Source organism: Coregonus clupeaformis, chromosome 33 (genome assembly GCF_020615455.1).
Source record: "Coregonus clupeaformis isolate EN_2021a chromosome 33, ASM2061545v1, whole genome shotgun sequence".
In the NCBI taxonomy this organism is placed as follows: Eukaryota; Metazoa; Chordata; class Actinopteri; order Salmoniformes; family Salmonidae; genus Coregonus; species Coregonus clupeaformis.
The window spans coordinates 32261413-32280295 of record NC_059224.1 but is presented as its reverse complement, the minus strand read 5'-3'; the positions used below and the strand labels follow the sequence as shown (position 1 = coordinate 32280295).

The following is an 18883-nucleotide window of genomic DNA, read 5'->3' as shown; positions in this document are numbered from 1 at the left end:
GATAGGGCCTATTCCCCAAAGGTCAGGACAAAAGGGTAAGGGCAACATTATGTGGATTGAGCCTATGACCATGTTGTTGTCTCTTTAAAGCCACACTGTAAGATCTGCATACCATCAAAGAGTGGGCCACCAACAAAATACAAACAATGGAGCAAGTGTAATGTTCACATACAATGCAAATACTGTAGCACTAGATTACTGTGATGTACAGTAAAGACATCCCATGAGGGCAGAATTGTTTTTTTTTGTTTTTTATGATTTTAAGCTGCAATTTGTTTACAGTACCCATATGACAACAAATACATGAACAATTGATGGATGACAAAGTCAGGGTTGGCCTATTTTTAAGTAATGTACCTTCAATTCAGAGGGAGGAGCATAGGGGGACAGGCTCATTGTAATGGTTGTAATGGAATCAATGGAACAGAGTCAAACACGTTGTTTCCATGTGTTTGATTTGTTTTTTTCCATTGATTCCATTCCTTCCATTACAATGAGCCCGTCCTCCTATAGCTCCTCCAACCAGTCTCCTCTGCTCAAAATCAATGAGTATGACTCATTAGTTAAAATTACTGGAAATATTTCTTACTGGAAAATTGCAGACTGTGGCTTTAAGGGGAAATACGCTCCAACTGTTCCAAATATGGTCATGTCACCACCCCGTAAACAAGGCTCAACCGCCAGCTACTGTGCGTGAGCCTGTGCTGGAAAGATAATAGTGGAAATAGGGTAGGGTCCAGTGACTGGACATAATATTCGCGTTGGCATTAATTATTCTATGTGCATGATTTCTAAATTATAGGCTATTCATTTCGCGGCTGCACAGATTTGGTCAGCAACCCCGATCTGCTTTCTAGGGCGATGGATCAACCGAAAACAAGCTCATGAGGAATTTGTAACGACTGAAACCTGTGTTCCTGCGCAACTTCGGAAACCATGTGGAGTCGATCTAGAGACGCGCAAGAATGTCGCAATTGAGTGGTAACTGTTCCTTTCCATAGGATCGTTAGTTGTATATGAGTAGCCTATGTGTCGTGACTTCACAGTAACAGTGTCTGTCAATGGTTGTAGTGCGCACTATCTTGGTTCATGATCATTGCAGATTGCACAATTTCATGCGAAACCAGAAATAATTTACGGGAGGTGGACCCATATCACCAGACTGTTGTTTACCTGTGTTGAAATACCTTCAAATATTATGCACATTTTCTTTGCGTGACTTGTGCATAGAATGTCTGTGAGGAAACGTGCGTAATGTTGACTTTGGGTGTTTGGAGATGTCGGGCAACTGAGCATCTATAACAACACAGAGGGATTGTCAAACAAAACAGACTTTGAAAAACAATGAGTCAAGATGAAGGGATATCCTTGTCGGTCCCCTCCTTTGGTCCTGGCTCGAACACAGAGGGTGCCCGCGGGGGCTCTGCTGGCTCCAGGGAAGAAAGTGGCAGCAGTGACCCCATCCCCGCAGCCGGGACATTCTGGCACGACTCCGTGGTCAGCGGAAGCATCAGTCCTAGTACCCTGAGCTGTCCGATGGACAGTGGCTGCTTGTTGTCAACGGGGAACTGTAAAAACAGGGCTGTCACCGTGGCATATGTCGTCAACAGCGAGCTCACTCAGCTGCACACCGCAGAGAACATGGCCCTGCATTGCCTGAAAGACGCGTGCGAGTCCGTGGGAAGTAAACTGGAAATCATACACTTCGGGAAGATCGACTTTGGAGAGACGTGTGTGCTTGACCAGTTCTATAATGCAGGTAAGCGGTGATGATGACATGCAAAGTGCATGAGATGGGTTATTGAATATGTTGCCCTCAAACTATCAGAACCAAACCATATTGACTTTTGTCACTGTCTTTTCTTCTGAATCAAACCCTAGACATCAAATCCCAGCCTACAACACATGACATAGGGGACATTCATATATTCACCAAAGGTAAAACAGGTTCACTACTGTTCAATAAACATTCCTGTGGATGGGAAAGGGGCTACGGTGCACATTAATCCACATGCCACACCACTTGACTCACTCTAATGGGGCTTCCATTGTGGTTGCAATGAGCACACAAAAAACTGCAGATAAGATTTTTACATGTCATGGTTTAGAATCATTACATTAACCTCCCCAGTTTACATATTTATTTCCACTACCTAGCCTATAGCCTACCCATTTGTGTTAATCTGGAACACATAGGGCACTGGAGAGTCTCAACAGGGGAATGTCTAATTTGCTCCACAAATGTGCCTCTAGAAGTGAGCCTCCTGAGCGTCATGGATTGTTCTGCTCAGTGTGAGCAGAGGTTCGAGTTACCATTAGACTCCAGAAGTGAACTGAACCTTTTGTCTAAAGCACTTTTCCTCCTTTTCCCATATATCTAAAAATGTTCTCTTAATCCCAAATGGAAATGTGTTGTTGCCTAGTGGGGCTTCTTAAAAGTCAGATTTTCCACACCTTGTTATTGGATTTTCAACATTGCAGAACCATTTTTATTTTTGTAAAGATACGGCATGGACAAAATTATTGGCACCCCGGAGCTAGTACTTGGTTGCACAGTCTTTGGCCAAAATAACTGCCCAAAAATGCTTCTTGTAGCCATCAATGACCTTGCTGCACGTTTCTACTGGCAATTGGGCCCACGCTTCAGCAGATAACTGCTCTAATTCTCCCCTCCACCGACTGCTGTTTTCAGCTCTCACCATAGGTTATGGATGTGATTCAGATCCGGACTCTTCGCTGGCCACTCCAGAACAGTATTTTTTTCCCTCTTGAACCATTCCAGGGTGCTTTTGATGTGAGTTTGGGGTTATTGACTTGCTGGAAGACCCACAACCATCAACAGATACACAGTTTTTGGACACCGGGTTGAACATTGCACTCCAAAACACCTTGATAATCTGCTGATTTCATGATGTCTTGCAGTACCGAGGGCTTTGAATGTGTGCAAGGCATCATGAAATCATCAGATTATCAGGTGTTTGGGATTCCAATGTTCAACCCAGTCCAAAACATGAGAATCTCTATTGAAGGTTGTTGTTCTTCCAGCAGGACAACAACCCCAAACACACATCAAAAGCACCCAGGAATGCTTCAGAAGAATTTTTTTATTTGAGTCATTTAGCAGAGATTCTTATCCAGAGTGAATTGCAGGAGCAATTAGGGTTAAGTGCCTTGCTCAAGGGCACAGCGACAGATTCTTCACCTAGCCAGCTCTGGGATTCAAACCAGCAACCTTTCCCGTTACTGTGCTAACACTCTTAACTGCTAGGCTACCTGCAGGCCCTCAGAAGAGAGATGCTGGAATGTTCTGGAGTGGCTAGCAAAAAGTCCAGATCTGAATCACATCCAAAACCTATAGGCGCAGAGCTGAAAACAGCAGAATTAAAGCAGTTTTTCTGCTGCTTAAAAGTGGTCAAAATTGCCAGTAGAAAGGTGCAGCAGGCTCATTGATGGCTATAAGAACCGTTGTCTGCAATTATCTTGGCCAACCCTGTGCAACCAAGTAAGCTCTGTGGAGCCAATCATTTTGTCCATGCCATTGTTCTTTATTTAGTCAATTAAAATCGAAACTTAAGTTTACAAAAATAAAATTGGTTCTGCAATGTTGAAAATCCAATAACATTGTGTGGGGACAAAATTATCGAATTTTTGTCAACTTGTCAACTTATTTAAGAAGAAATAGGGAATGATTTAAGAAAAGTGCAAGGGTGTCAATATTTTTGGCTACAACTCTATAGGATGATAATGCAGTTGTATCCCTGATATGCATAATATACACTGTAATAACACTAATTACATATTCTCCATGATAATATTCCATAATAAAATAGGGCATTTTCTATGTTTTGTATAGACTTAGCTGACATCACAGCTAAAAAGCTTGTTGGTTGTCATAACATAACATTGTTGGTTGTGTAATCAGAACTCAATTTTCCCCTTTTTTTGGGCTATTTTCCACAGGGCCTCTGTGGATTTTCAGTATAATACACACGAGAGGTGGAAAGCAGTTCCCAGAAACCCCTTTTGTATCTGTTTAAATAAACACAAGCTTTATTGAGATGACTGACAGAAGCTCCTATAGATTGCCAACTTCTTTATCGTGTTCCTACAACAGGACATTTTAGGCATGGAATCAAGGAACGAGAAAAAACGAAAACTGTTGTATACAATGAACTAGATGTCTGTACGCTTTACTCCTTATTTGGGAAAGTTGAACTACCATATTACCACATTCTGAATGACAGTCCTGACCTCATAAGAAGGGAGCATTCACAGAACATGTAAATAAGTGCATCAGGAATGTGCAGGTGGAAGCACATTTTCACAGTACATCAAATAGCTGTTCAGATTCGCATAAAATGTTCACATGTTGTGACCTCGCTGAGTAAAAGCAGCAGTGGCTATTGACCTAACCCCATCAGCTCAATAGATAAAGGTCAAAGCACACGTTCATCCTAATGAAGTGAGCCAGTGGTATTGACCGGTGTTTCCCAACTCCTCGAGTACCCCCAACGGTACACATTTTTGTTGTAGCCCCAAACAAGCACAGCTGATTCAACTTGGCAACTAATGGTCAAGCCTTCAATTAGTTAAATCAGGTGCGTTTGTCCGGGGCTACAACAAAAATGTGTGCTGTTGGCGGTACTGGAGGACTGGAGTTGGAAAACACTGGGGTAGGCTACTGTTAAAAAGGGGTCATGGTTTTAGTCTTTTTAGGGCATCAAAAAACAAATGGATAATGTTTTGCCTTTACTGTATGTTGATACCCAGAGGACAACACTCTTGCACTGACTGCCACCTGTAACTGTGCTGGGAAGCAGTATAAGTCATAGCTATGGCATGCAGGAAAGTACCGTCATGCTTGATCATTATACCACATTTCAGTGTAATTTGGATGGAGCACAATAGTGTTTAAGAGTCCATGGTAATTCCCGAGAACAGTATTACCATGGTATAAGTGTTTGTTTACCCCTCAGCTAAAGTGGCTCCGCTGTGAGCTGAACTGAACCATTGACTGTCTGACTGTGCAAACTAGATGACAAGCCTGTACACAGTGTCTTCTCACACCAGGGACGCAGTGTGTGTTCCATTCAGTTGCTCTAGTGTTTGTCCTTTTGAGAGTCTGTATCCATGACATCCCAAATCCCACCATGTAAATCTCTGTAGAAGAAAGTCTGGACGTTTCACCCACAGTCTCTCCTCATTTCAGTTTGTCCCAAAAGGAAGTACTGAACTGCAGCACCATATCCCTGGAGGCTCTCATAAAGGAAACAGTTGGACTGTTGTGATGTACAGAAGACCTCATCTGGAGGGAACAACTCTCCCCAAACGCTGCGGTATCACATGAGACAAAAGATTGAATGTAAAATCAAGAATGTGTCCTTTGATAGAGAATTCTATTTTGGAGATGTGTCTATAGAGTATAGACTGGATTCAAATGTTATCAGTCACTCAACATTACAGTAGAGGCCTACACACACCACGTTCAGCATTGTTTTGATTGTCAAAGGATTCCAGCACAAGATCCCACATGCACTCTGGTCTGACCTGAAAGCTGGCTGGTAGCTGTCATTGTCTGCTCCTATTGGTTGTCTACTAAGTTGTTTATCCATACTCATGTGTACGCTGGCTGCCCATGTGAGCTAGAGAGCATCAGATCAGGAGAAATTGGATCACCAACCACACTACTTTCCAGGGAATCCAGTCTTTACTGGAAAGGAAGAGAAAAATCCATATGTTCCTCAGAAAAAGTGGTGTAGAGTGTTGGTTGATCAAAGCACTCTGTCAGGTTTTATCAGCAGTTTTGGTATGTGGTGTCAGGTGTGCCAGCAGCAGTTGGCAGAAGGGCATGGGAGTAGTTCTGACCTGTAGACGTTGGCAGGGTGTGAGATTGATTCAGATTAATGGCGGCATGATTAGGCAGTCAGCATCTACTCTGGCTGGTCATGGCCTCCTATATCGATATTCACACGAAGATAGGGATTATCTAGGCACAATCTACAAAGCATGAGGATTCATATGAATGTATTGCATTTAGCACTTTTCCAGGTGCTTCAAACAACTATTGCGTGACCTCACAAAGGTGGATTGGTGCTGTATTTCGTTATTGCCAGGTGATCTCTTTCTATATTAGTATCCTTCATGTTAAATAGGATTACGTTGAGACATCATTCATTTGACAGAAAACAAACCCCTCTAGTTAAAATAAAGAGCTCTTGTTAAAAACAAGTTCTGTTTTGTTTGTTTCTTTAACAAGAGGCCAATCAGGAAGTGTAAGGCAAATCTTGGCAACGGGCACTGTAGTGACCAGGCAGCTCCTTGTGTTTGTCAGATTTGTTTCACATTCTGTTCTTACACTTTCCCCCTGGGCCATGGCACTCACTACTCACTCTCTGAAATATGCTAGTGTGAACAGAAACTAAACTACCAGAAGCCGAGGATTCCTTCTACCAAAGGCCCTGGTTCTACTGACAAGTTACTCTCCTCTCCTGTCGGGGCTGAGGTTTGTCTCTTTCCTGCATATTGCACTCATTTCTAAAGTAGTATTTCTTATTTTTGGGCAGGGCTTCCAAACTGCTGATTAACCATTGTAAAAGTGCCCTGCATGCTTTCCTATGGCTGGGTGTATTTATAGAAGCATGCACGGCATGCACTCTCAATTTAAACACCGATATGGTGTCTTATTCCTTGGATTGTTTTTGTATAACAACACTGAACCTAATTTGGTCACTTAAGCCTCTTTTAACTGTTTTGGTTTCATGGGCAAACAAACCTGATATGAAAATAACAATACACGCCTGAGTGCTTGAATTACTTCCTAGGAGCAGCTAGCAACACTGGATGCTGTGTGAATTCAATATTAGTCCCATTGATTTTTCTTGACTGACTGTAGGACATCATGATGCACTGATAGTTCCCTCTTCAAGTCCGCTTCAATTTGACTGCAGGGAAACATAATGGCATGTGATTGGAGCACACTCGGCAGATAGAGGTCTCCGAAGAACATGAACTCTGCTGTTCTTGGAATTTTGGCAGAGGATGTTCACATTTCTCTGGGCTTAAGTCACCCCTGGCCCCTTCTTGCACGGTCATTACCAGACACAAGGTCATATTGCGTCTTTGGGGAAATGAAAACTGCAGTCTGGGAAACATTCATTTCCAGTGGAGACTAGGGACCGTCATTCTTCCGATATGGGGTTGTTCCGTCCTCAGGCCCTCCTCAGTACGGCTGAGCTCCAGGGAAATCCATTTACACTGGTGCGCTAGTAAACGCTTCTCTTTCCTCCTGAGTGATAAGGGGAAAGTACACATCATGGATGGCTAGACAGTGATGTCTTCACTCAACACTGTCATAGTTTGATAATAGATGGATTATCAGTGAGCGGAATGTGCTGAGAAATGAATGATTAAGCTTCAGTCATTCAATCATCCATCCAAAATGGTGTGATGCCAAATGCTCGAATTCTCAGCAAATGCCTGAGAATTTTCTTACTACAATCTGAAATAAGTATGATTACATTCTCAAGTGTTCTCATCTTGTGTATATCTCGCTGGCATTTATTCACTGTGGGTGGTCAAAAGATATGCTTGAAGTAGAGCTACAGGAAGTTAAATATGTGAATGAACTGTTACAGTTTTCTTGCCTGTCAACATTATTAGGTACACCCATTTAGTACCGTGTCAGACCACTCTTTGGCATAGAGTAAAAGAGGGAACCTAATCCCTCTGGCCTTTTTCTGATTGACCAGTAACACTCCTACAGAGGTATAATAGCCATGGGTGGAGGCCACGGTGACAGGCGGAGTGTCTATAAAACCAGTCTAATAATGACCCCAGCAGCTCCAGGTAGCACATAGCATAGCTTCCCCTCTAAATAAACCTTCCTTCATTCCCCCCCCAGTCACTGCTACTACTCTGTGAGGGCTACTGCTGGAGTCAATTTAGTTTGGTCCGCAGTGGCGGTGATTCCACCAGGAGTATAAACTGGATCAGAAAGCAATCAGAACGCATACTAGCCTACTTCTGTCTTGTTTAGTTTTTTCCCACCTCATTTTGGTCCAAAGGAGAGTTGTATAGGCACAGTATAGTCAAGCCAGAGGTGACTGATCACTCTCATTGTGTGTTTACGAACGACAGGCAAGGGGTTACAATGGGTCAACATAATTGACAAAGCAGCAGGTCCCCAAGAGAATGACTAAAAAGGACTAAACTAGAGTGCCTCTGGGGCACTGTTATTAAAACACCCATCATCAGAAGGACATTTAGGAGGCTGTTTTTCTTTTCCAGCTGTTTTTGTGTATCCTCTCTGGCTAGGTTAGATTTTTTTGTCAGTTGTTGGTGATTTTTATTTGGTTCGCCAAATGATTTAGTGTTGTTCATCAGAATAAGTATCAGTAAATGTGCCTGGTAAGAAGAAGAGGAGCATCAGTCTCAGTCTCAAGTATATGACGGTAGGCCGTCATTGTAAATAAGAATTTGTTCTTAAAGGTAAAAAAAAAAAAAAAATTTACCGAGAGTCACGACTGCAGCAGTAGCCATCAAGTTCAAAGAACAGTTAAGGACACAGCGTATGAATAAGAGCTGCAGTCTGTTCTCACCCATTGTTGTGTCTGTGCGTTGTTCTGAGAAGTGAAATGAAAAGTGATCATTTCTGTCAGTAAATGGATAGACGTCAGAGAATAGTACTCAGTAAAAGGCAAGGGCACCAAGAACTCACACATTGTTCCTCCACTATTCCCAGAGCCTCATTTCCTCCTTCTGTTTTGTTGTTCACTGTTCTGTTCTTTGGAAAAGATAAGCAGTGGGGGGAGATGTGAGAAATGGGCAGTGCCAGCAAAGGGGGGAGGGGGGCAGATTATGACATCTCATGTGTCACAGTTGAGGCACTCCGGTGTTCTACTTCCAACCTTGTTTTGAGGATTCAGATACAAGGACTTACGTACATGGCCCACATCGCTTTTGTGTGCAGAGTTGTTTATCACCAGCTATTCATGTTTGGAGAGTTGGCTTGTGATAATTGGCTAGTTTATCACCACTAACACTTATAACCAACCCATTAATGCTACATCTATTCACTAAACTCAAATCAATATTTACTATCTTATCCCAGCACTCTTAAAACAGTACTTTTAAAACACACAGTGCCAGTACAACTGTGCATAATGGAGTCACGTGTTCAGTACTGTATCATGCCTCACCAGACATCTCAGTGTTGTCAGCTGAGAGCTGAGGAGCTCTTTAGTCAAAGAGGCCACTCATGTCTCCTCTTACTCTCTACTACAAGACTCTCATTCTCTGTGTCTATCACATTTTCCATATGTCTATATTTTCCTAAATCATCATTCAAAGAAGCCCTGCCCTATGTACGCTAATATTTTCCCTGGCTCATACCTAATCCTATACAAGGCAGAAGTTTCCAAGGATAGCGCTGTATGTACCCCACCCATTTCCTCATAGTACTCCAAAGACACCTCTAACTTCTGTGCAGATGGATGGCTACACTACTGGTATCAAACATTTGCACTTCTCTGGCCTTTTCACATGAACATATCTCTCAAATGTAATATTGATGGGGCCCCTCTGCTAGCGGATAAATGAGTCCCATAATATTTTATTAAACAGTAATTATCATTTTATTTCCTATTGCGTATGTCTGTATCAGGGACTCAGTCTCAATCTTTTTCGGCACTGAGCAAATTTCTGGTCTGCTGAGCGCAAACTTGAACCTTGTGAAAATTCTGTGCAACTTCCAGCATGCGTTTAATGTGAACACTGAGGCTGTACCCGCTTTAAGTTACAGTTTTAACAGTAGCCATGTAAGCTACTGTGGCTATTTGATCATCATGTAGGCCTACCAGAGTGGCCTACCATCAAAAACAATGGAGAAAATGCATCCCATAACATTTTAACACAGAAATAGCTGTTCTATCATTCAGCCTACAGTAGCAGCCAATGTGTGGTGTTCAATGTAGGCCTACATTTCATGAGACTTTTGAAAAAAACATGCAGGGCTTGACATTAACCTGTTTATGAACTTGTCCTTCAGACAAGGAGGTGACGGAAAATGTTGTTGTGTTGTTTGATGCAAGAAACCACTTTGCAAAATAAAAAGCATTATTATTCCCATACCATTATTACAGATAATCAGAGAAATTATGCTACCCACTGCCTATTGGCTACTTAGCTTATTCAAGCCTGTCTCAAAATACAACACTGCCCCCTTTAAGACAAAAAAAGCTCTTTACCTGACTGTCTTTTCAAAGACGCCTAGAAATGTACACGTTTTGTGCTCTTGTAGGAAGCATTGCTGACTTCAAATGATCTATAACTGGGCTAATCACTCACTAACTAGCAAAGGATATGAACAAAATATACACGTGGCTATTGCTTTGCTTTGATCTCAAAACAAGCGCATCTACTCATGACCACAGCTGTAAACACAGTCCAGTTCAAAGTAAATGGCACAGATCCATATATGGCAATGGTCTATTTGCATATAGGCCTACTGCAGCTCTGATTGGTTATGTCGCACCGGTCTGTGTAGAGGGTGCATATCTAGGTTTCCCACAACGTCAAGTAGCTCCACCTGTTGGGAGACAATACTGAATTACTGTAGGCCTACACACGTGTACAGTACCAGTCAAAAGTTTGGACACACCTACTTATTCCCGGGTTTTTTCTTTATTTTTACTATTTTCTACATTGTAGAATAATAGTGAAGACATCAAAACTATGAAATAAAAAAAAAGTGTTAAACAAATCAAAATATATTTTATATTTGAGATTCTTCAAAGTAGCCACCCTTTGCCTTGATGACAGCTTTGCACACTCTTGGCATTCTCTCAACCAGCTTCATGAGGTAGTCACCTGGAATGCATTTCAATTAACAGGTGTGCCTTGTTAAAAGTTAATTTGTGGAATTTCATTCCTTCTTAATGCGTTTGAGCCAATCAGTTGTGTTGTGACAAGGTAGGGTTGGTATACAGAAGATAGACCTATTTGGTAAAAGACCAAGTCCATATTATGGAAAGAACAGCTCAAATTAGCAAAAGAGAAATGACAGTCCATCATTATTTTAAGACATGAAGGTCAGTCAATACAGAACATTTCAAGAACTTTGAAAGTTTCTTCAAGTGCAGTCGCAAAAACCATCCTAAATCCTAGGGGAAATGTTCTGTGGACCAATTAAACAAAATCATAGCTCTTTGGCAATACAGATCAGCACTGTGTTTACTGACGACCAAATGAAGCATTCAATGAAAAGAACACCCTCCCTACAATCAAAGATTTGGAAGGTTTGATAATGCTGCGGGGTTGCTTTGCTGCTCTGGTACTGAGGGCTTTGAATGTGTGCAAGGCATCATGAAATCATCAGATTATCAGGTGTTTGGGATTCCAATGTTCAACCCAGTCCAAAAACATGAGTAACCATTGAAGGTTGTTGTTCTTCCAGCAGGACAACAACCCCAAACACACATCAAAAAGCACCCAGGAATGCTTCAAGAAGAATTTTTTTTATTTGAGTCATTTAGCAGACACTCTTATCCAGAGTGAATTGCAGGAGCAATTAGGGTTAAGTGCCTTGCTCAAGGGCACAGCGACAGATTCTTCACCTAGTCAGCTCTGGGATTCAAACCAGCAACCTTTCCGTTACTGTCCCAACACTCTTAACTGCTAGGCTACCTGCTGCCCCAGAAGAGATGCTGGAATGTTCTGGAGTGGCCAGCAAAAAGTCCAGATCTGAATCACATCCAAAACCTATAGCGAGAGCTGAAAACAGCAGAATTAAAGCAGTTTGCTGCTTAAAAGTGGTCAAAATTGCCAGTAGAAAGGTGCAGCAGGCTCATTGATGGCTACAAGAACCGTTTGTCTGCAATTATCTTGGCCAACCCTGTGCAACCAAGTACTAGCTCTGTGGAGCCAATCATTTTTGTCCATGCCATTGTTCTTTATTTAGTCAATTAAAATCGTAAACTTAAGTTTACAAAAATAAAATTGGTTCTGCAATGTTGAAAATCCAATAACATTGTGTGGGGACAATTATTTTTTGTCAACTTGTCAACTTATTTAAGAAGAAATAGGGAATGATTTAAGAAAAGTGCAAGGGTGTCAATATTTTTGGCTACAACTCTATAGGATGATAATGCAGTTGTATCCCTGATATGCATAATATACACTGTAATAACACTAATTACATATTCTCCATGATAATATTCCATAATAAAATAGGGCATTTTCTATGTTTTGTATAGACTTAGCTGACATCACAGCTAAAAAGCTTGTTGGTTGTCATAACATAACATTGTTGGTTGTGTAATCAGAACTCAATTTTCCCCCTTTTTTTGGGCTATTTTCCACAGGGCCTCTGTGGATTTTCAGTATAATACACACGAGAGGTGGAAAGCAGTTCCCAGAAACCCCTTTTGTATCTGTTTAAATAAACACAAGCTTTATTGAGATGACTGACAGAAGCTCCCTATAGATTGCCAACTTCTTTATCGTGTTCCTACAACAGGACATTTTAGGCATGGAATCAAGGAACGAGAAAAAACGAAAACTGTTGTATACAATGAACTAGATGTCTGTACGCTTTACTCCTTATTTGGGAAAGTTGAACTACCATATTACCACATTCTGAATGACAGTCCTGACCTCATAAGAAGGGAGCATTCACAGAACATGTAAATAAGTGCATCAGGAATGTGCAGGTGGAAGCACATTTTCACAGTACATCAAATAGCTGTTCAGATTCGCATAAAATGTTCACATGTTGTGACCTCGCTGAGTAAAAGCAGCAGTGGCTATTGACCTAACCCCATCAGCTCAATAGATAAAGGTCAAAGCACACGTTCATCCTAATGAAGTGAGCCAGTGGTATTGACCGGTGTTTCCCAACTCCTCGAGTACCCCCAACGGTACACATTTTTGTTGTAGCCCCAAACAAGCACAGCTGATTCAACTTGGCAACTAATGGTCAAGCCTTCAATTAGTTAAATCAGGTGCGTTTGTCCGGGGCTACAACAAAAATGTGTGCTGTTGGCGTACTGGAGGACTGGAGTTGGAAAACACTGGGGTAGGCTACTGTTAAAAAGGGGGTCATGGTTTTAGTCTTTTTAGGGCATCAAAAAACAAATGGATAATGTTTTGCCTTTACTGTATGTTGATACCCAGAGGACAACACTCTTGCACTGACTGCCACCTGTAACTGTGCTGGGAAGCAGTATAAGTCATAGCTATGGCATGCAGGAAAGTACCGTCATGCTTGATCATTATACCACATTTCAGTGTAATTTGGATGGAGCACAATAGTGTTTAAGAGTCCATGGTAATTCCCGAGAACAGTATTACCATGGTATAAGTGTTTGTTTACCCCTCAGCTAAAGTGGCTCCGCTGTGAGCTGAACTGAACCATTGACTGTCTGACTGTGCAAACTAGATGACAAGCCTGTACACAGTGTCTTCTCACACCAGGGACGCAGTGTGTGTTCCATTCAGTTGCTCTAGTGTTTGTCCTTTTGAGAGTCTGTATCCATGACATCCCAAATCCCACCATGTAAATCTCTGTAGAAGAAAGTCTGGACGTTTCACCCACAGTCTCTCCTCATTTCAGTTTGTCCCAAAAGGAAGTACTGAACTGCAGCACCATATCCCTGGAGGCTCTCATAAAGGAAACAGTTGGACTGTTGTGATGTACAGAAGACCTCATCTGGAGGGAACAACTCTCCCCAAACGCTGCGGTATCACATGAGACAAAAGATTGAATGTAAAATCAAGAATGTGTCCTTTGATAGAGAATTCTATTTTGGAGATGTGTCTATAGAGTATAGACTGGATTCAAATGTTATCAGTCACTCAACATTACAGTAGAGGCCTACACACACCACGTTCAGCATTGTTTTGATTGTCAAAGGATTCCAGCACAAGATCCCACATGCACTCTGGTCTGACCTGAAAGCTGGCTGGTAGCTGTCATTGTCTGCTCCTATTGGTTGTCTACTAAGTTGTTTATCCATACTCATGTGTACGCTGGCTGCCCATGTGAGCTAGAGAGCATCAGATCAGGAGAAATTGGATCACCAACCACACTACTTTCCAGGGAATCCAGTCTTTACTGGAAAGGAAGAGAAAAATCCATATGTTCCTCAGAAAAAGTGGTGTAGAGTGTTGGTTGATCAAAGCACTCTGTCAGGTTTTATCAGCAGTTTTGGTATGTGGTGTCAGGTGTGCCAGCAGCAGTTGGCAGAAGGGCATGGGAGTAGTTCTGACCTGTAGACGTTGGCAGGGTGTGAGATTGATTCAGATTAATGGCGGCATGATTAGGCAGTCAGCATCTACTCTGGCTGGTCATGGCCTCCTATATCGATATTCACACGAAGATAGGGGATTATCTAGGCACAATCTACAAAGCATGAGGATTCATATGAATGTATTGCATTTAGCACTTTTCCAGGTGCTTCAAACAACTATTGCGTGACCTCACAAAGGTGGATTGGTGCTGTATTTCGTTATTGCCAGGTGATCTCTTTCTATATTAGTATCCTTCATGTTAAATAGGATTACGTTGAGACATCATTCATTTGACAGAAAACAAACCCCTCTAGTTAAAATAAAGAGCTCTTGTTAAAAACAAGTTCTGTTTTGTTTGTTTCTTTAACAAGAGGCCAATCAGGAAGTGTAAGGCAAATCTTGGCAACGGGCACTGTAGTGACCAGGCAGCTCCTTGTGTTTGTCAGATTTGTTTCACATTCTGTTCTTACACTTTCCCCCTGGGCCATGGCACTCACTACTCACTCTCTGAAATATGCTAGTGTGAACAGAAACTAAACTACCAGAAGCCGAGGATTCCTTCTACCAAAGGCCCTGGTTCTACTGACAAGTTACTCTCCTCTCCTGTCGGGGCTGAGGTTTGTCTCTTTCCTGCATATTGCACTCATTTCTAAAGTAGTATTTCTTATTTTTGGGCAGGGCTTCCAAACTGCTGATTAACCATTGTAAAAGTGCCCTGCATGCTTTCCTATGGCTGGGTGTATTTATAGAAGCATGCACGGCATGCACTCTCAATTTAAACACCGATATGGTGTCTTATTCCTTGGATTGAACCTAATTTGGTCACTTAAGCCTCTTTTAACTGTTTTGGTTTCATGGGCAAACAAACCTGATATGAAAATAACAATACACGCCTGAGTGCTTGAATTACTTCCTAGGAGCAGCTAGCAACACTGGATGCTGTGTGAATTCAATATTAGTCCCATTGATTTTTCTTGACTGACTGTAGGACATCATGATGCACTGATAGTTCCCTCTTCAAGTCCGCTTCAATTTGACTGCAGGGAAACATAATGGCATGTGATTGGAGCACACTCGGCAGATAGAGGTCTCCAAGAACATGAACTCTGCTGTTCTTGGAATTTTGGCAGAGGATGTTCACATTTCTCTGGGCTTAAGTCACCCCTGGCCCCTTCTTGCACGGTCATTACCAGACACAAGGTCATATTGCGTCTTTGGGGAAATGAAAACTGCAGTCTGGGAAACATTCATTTCCAGTGGAGACTAGGGACCGTCATTCTTCCGATATGGGGTTGTTCCGTCCTGCGTCCTCCTCAGTACGGCTGAGCTCCAGGGAAATCCATTTACACTGGTGCGCTAGTAAACGCTTCTCTTTCCTCCTGAGTGATAAGGGGAAAGTACACATCATGGATGGCTAGACAGTGATGTCTTCACTCAACACTGTCATAGTTTGATAATAGATGGATTATCAGTGAGCGGAATGTGCTGAGAAATGAATGATTAAGCTTCAGTCATTCAATCATCCATCCAAAATGGTGTGATGCCAAATGCTCGAATTCTCAGCAAATGCCTGAGAATTTTCTTACTACAATCTGAAATAAGTATGATTACATTCTCAAGTGTTCTCATCTTGTGTATATCTCGCTGGCATTTATTCACTGTGGGTGGTCAAAAGATATGCTTGAAGTAGAGCTACAGGAAGTTAAATATGTGAATGAACTGTTACAGTTTTCTTGCCTGTCAACATTATTAGGTACACCCATTTAGTACCGTGTCAGACCACTCTTTGGCATAGAGTAAAAGAGGGAACCTAATCCCTCTGGCCTTTTTCTGATTGACCAGTAACACTCCTACAGAGGTATAATAGCCATGGGTGGAGGCCACGGTGACAGGCGGAGTGTCTATAAAACCAGTCTAATAATGACCCCAGCAGCTCCAGGTAGCACATAGCATAGCTTCCCCTCTAAATAAACCTTCCTTCATTCCCCCCCCAGTCACTGCTACTACTCTGTGAGGGCTACTGCTGGAGTCAATTTAGTTTGGTCCGCAGTGGCGGTGATTCCACCAGGAGTATAAACTGGATCAGAAAGCAATCAGAACGCATACTAGCCTACTTCTGTCTTGTTTAGTTTTTTTCCCCACCTCATTTTGGTCCAAAGGAGAGTTGTATAGGCACAGTATAGTCAAGCCAGAGGTGACTGATCACTCTCATTGTGTGTTTACGAACGACAGGCAAGGGGTTACAATGGGTCAACATAATTGACAAAGCAGCAGGTCCCCAAGAGAATGACTAAAAAGGACTAAACTAGAGTGCCTCTGGGGCACTGTTATTAAAACACCCATCATCAGAAGGACATTTAGGAGGCTGTTTTTCTTTTCCAGCTGTTTTTGTGTATCCTCTCTGGCTAGGTTAGATTTTTTGTCAGTTGTTGGTGATTTTTATTTGGTTCGCCAAATGATTTAGTGTTGTTCATCAGAATAAGTATCAGTAAATGTGCCTGGTAAGAAGAAGAGGAGCATCAGTCTCAGTCTCAAGTATATGACGGTAGGCCGTCATTGTAAATAAGAATTTGTTCTTAAAGGTAAAAAAAAAAAAAAAAAAATTTACCGAGAGTCACGACTGCAGCAGTAGCCATCAAGTTCAAAGAACAGTTAAGGACACAGCGTATGAATAAGAGCTGCAGTCTGTTCTCACCCATTGTTGTGTCTGTGCGTTGTTCTGAGAAGTGAAATGAAAAGTGATCATTTCTGTCAGTAAATGGATAGACGTCAGAGAATAGTACTCAGTAAAAGGCAAGGGCACCAAGAACTCACACATTGTTCCTCCACTATTCCCAGAGCCTCATTTCCTCCTTCTGTTTTGTTGTTCACTGTTCTGTTCTTTGGAAAAGATAAGCAGTGGGGGAGATGTGAGAAATGGGCAGTGCCAGCAAAGGGGGGGAGGGGGGGGGGGCAGATTATGACATCTCATGTGTCACAGTTGAGGCACTCCGGTGTTCTACTTCCAACCTTGTTTTGAGGATTCAGATACAAGGACTTACGTACATGGCCCACATCGCTTTTGTGTGCAGAGTTGTTTATCACCAGCTATTCATGTTTGGAGAGTTGGCTTGTGATAATTGGCTAGTTTATCACCACTAACACTTATAACCAACCCATTAATGCTACATCTATTCACTAAACTCAAATCAATATTTACTATCTTATCCCAGCACTCTTAAAACAGTACTTTTAAAACACACAGTGCCAGTACAACTGTGCATAATGGAGTCACGTGTTCAGTACTGTATCATGCCTCACCAGACATCTCAGTGTTGTCAGCTGAGAGCTGAGGAGCTCTTTAGTCAAAGAGGCCACTCATGTCTCCTCTTACTCTCTACTACAAGACTCTCATTCTCTGTGTCTATCACATTTTCCATATGTCTATATTTTCCTAAATCATCATTCAAAGAAGCCCTGCCCTATGTACGCTAATATTTTCCCTGGCTCATACCTAATCCTATACAAGGCAGAAGTTTCCAAGGATAGCGCTGTATGTACCCCACCCATTTCCTCATAGTACTCCAAAGACACCTCTAACTTCTGTGCAGATGGATGGCTACACTACTGGTATCAAACATTTGCACTTCTCTGGCCTTTTCACATGAACATATCTCTCAAATGTAATATTGATGGGGCCCCTCTGCTAGCGGATAAATGAGTCCCATAATATTTTATTAAACAGTAATTATCATTTTATTTCCTATTGCGTATGTCTGTATCAGGGACTCAGTCTCAATCTTTTTCGGCACTGAGCAAATTTCTGGTCTGCTGAGCGCAAACTTGAACCTTGTGAAAATTCTGTGCAACTTCCAGCATGCGTTTAATGTGAACACTGAGGCTGTACCCGCTTTAAGTTACAGTTTTAACAGTAGCCATGTAAGCTACTGTGGCTATTTGATCATCATGTAGGCCTACCAGAGTGGCCTACCATCAAAAACAATGGAGAAAATGCATCCCATAACATTTTAACACAGAAATAGCTGTTCTATCATTCAGCCTACAGTAGCAGCCAATGTGTGGTGTTCAATGTAGGCCTACATTTCATGAGACTTTTGAAAAAAACATGCAGGGCTTGACATTAACCTGTTTATGAACTTGTCCTTCAGACAAGGAGGTGACGGAAAATGTTGTTGTGTTGTTTGATGCAAGAAACCACTTTGCAAAATAAAAAGCATTATTATTCCCATACCATTATTACAGATAATCAGACAAATTATGCTACCCACTGCCTATTGGCTACTTAGCTTATTCAAGCCTGTCTCAAAATACAACACTGCCCCTTTAAGACAAAAAAAAGCTCTTTACCTGACTGTCTTTTCAAAGACGCCTAGAAATGTACACGTTTTGTGCTCTTGTAGGAAGCATTGCTGACTTCAAATGATCTATAACTGGGCTAATCACTCACTAACTAGCAAAGGATATGAACAAAATATACACGTGGCTATTGCTTTGCTTTGATCTCAAAACAAGCGCATCTACTCATGACCACAGCTGTAAACACAGTCCAGTTCAAAGTAAATGGCACAGATCCATATATGGCAATGGTCTATTTGCA

General features: G+C 41.9%; 1 protein-coding gene across 1 annotated transcript in view; it reads left to right on the top strand.

The window, feature by feature from the left end:
• Positions 1-677: 677 nt before the first annotated feature.
• The window catches only part of LOC121548986 (mitogen-activated protein kinase kinase kinase 5-like), a 61898-nt gene continuing 43692 nt past the window's right edge, over positions 678-18883 (top strand). Inside the window, exon 1 of the mRNA XM_041860736.2 lies at positions 678-1759. Coding sequence (XP_041716670.2) covers positions 1345-1759 — 415 coding nt within the window. The 5' untranslated portion in view covers positions 678-1344. The remainder of the gene's footprint in view (positions 1760-18883) is intronic.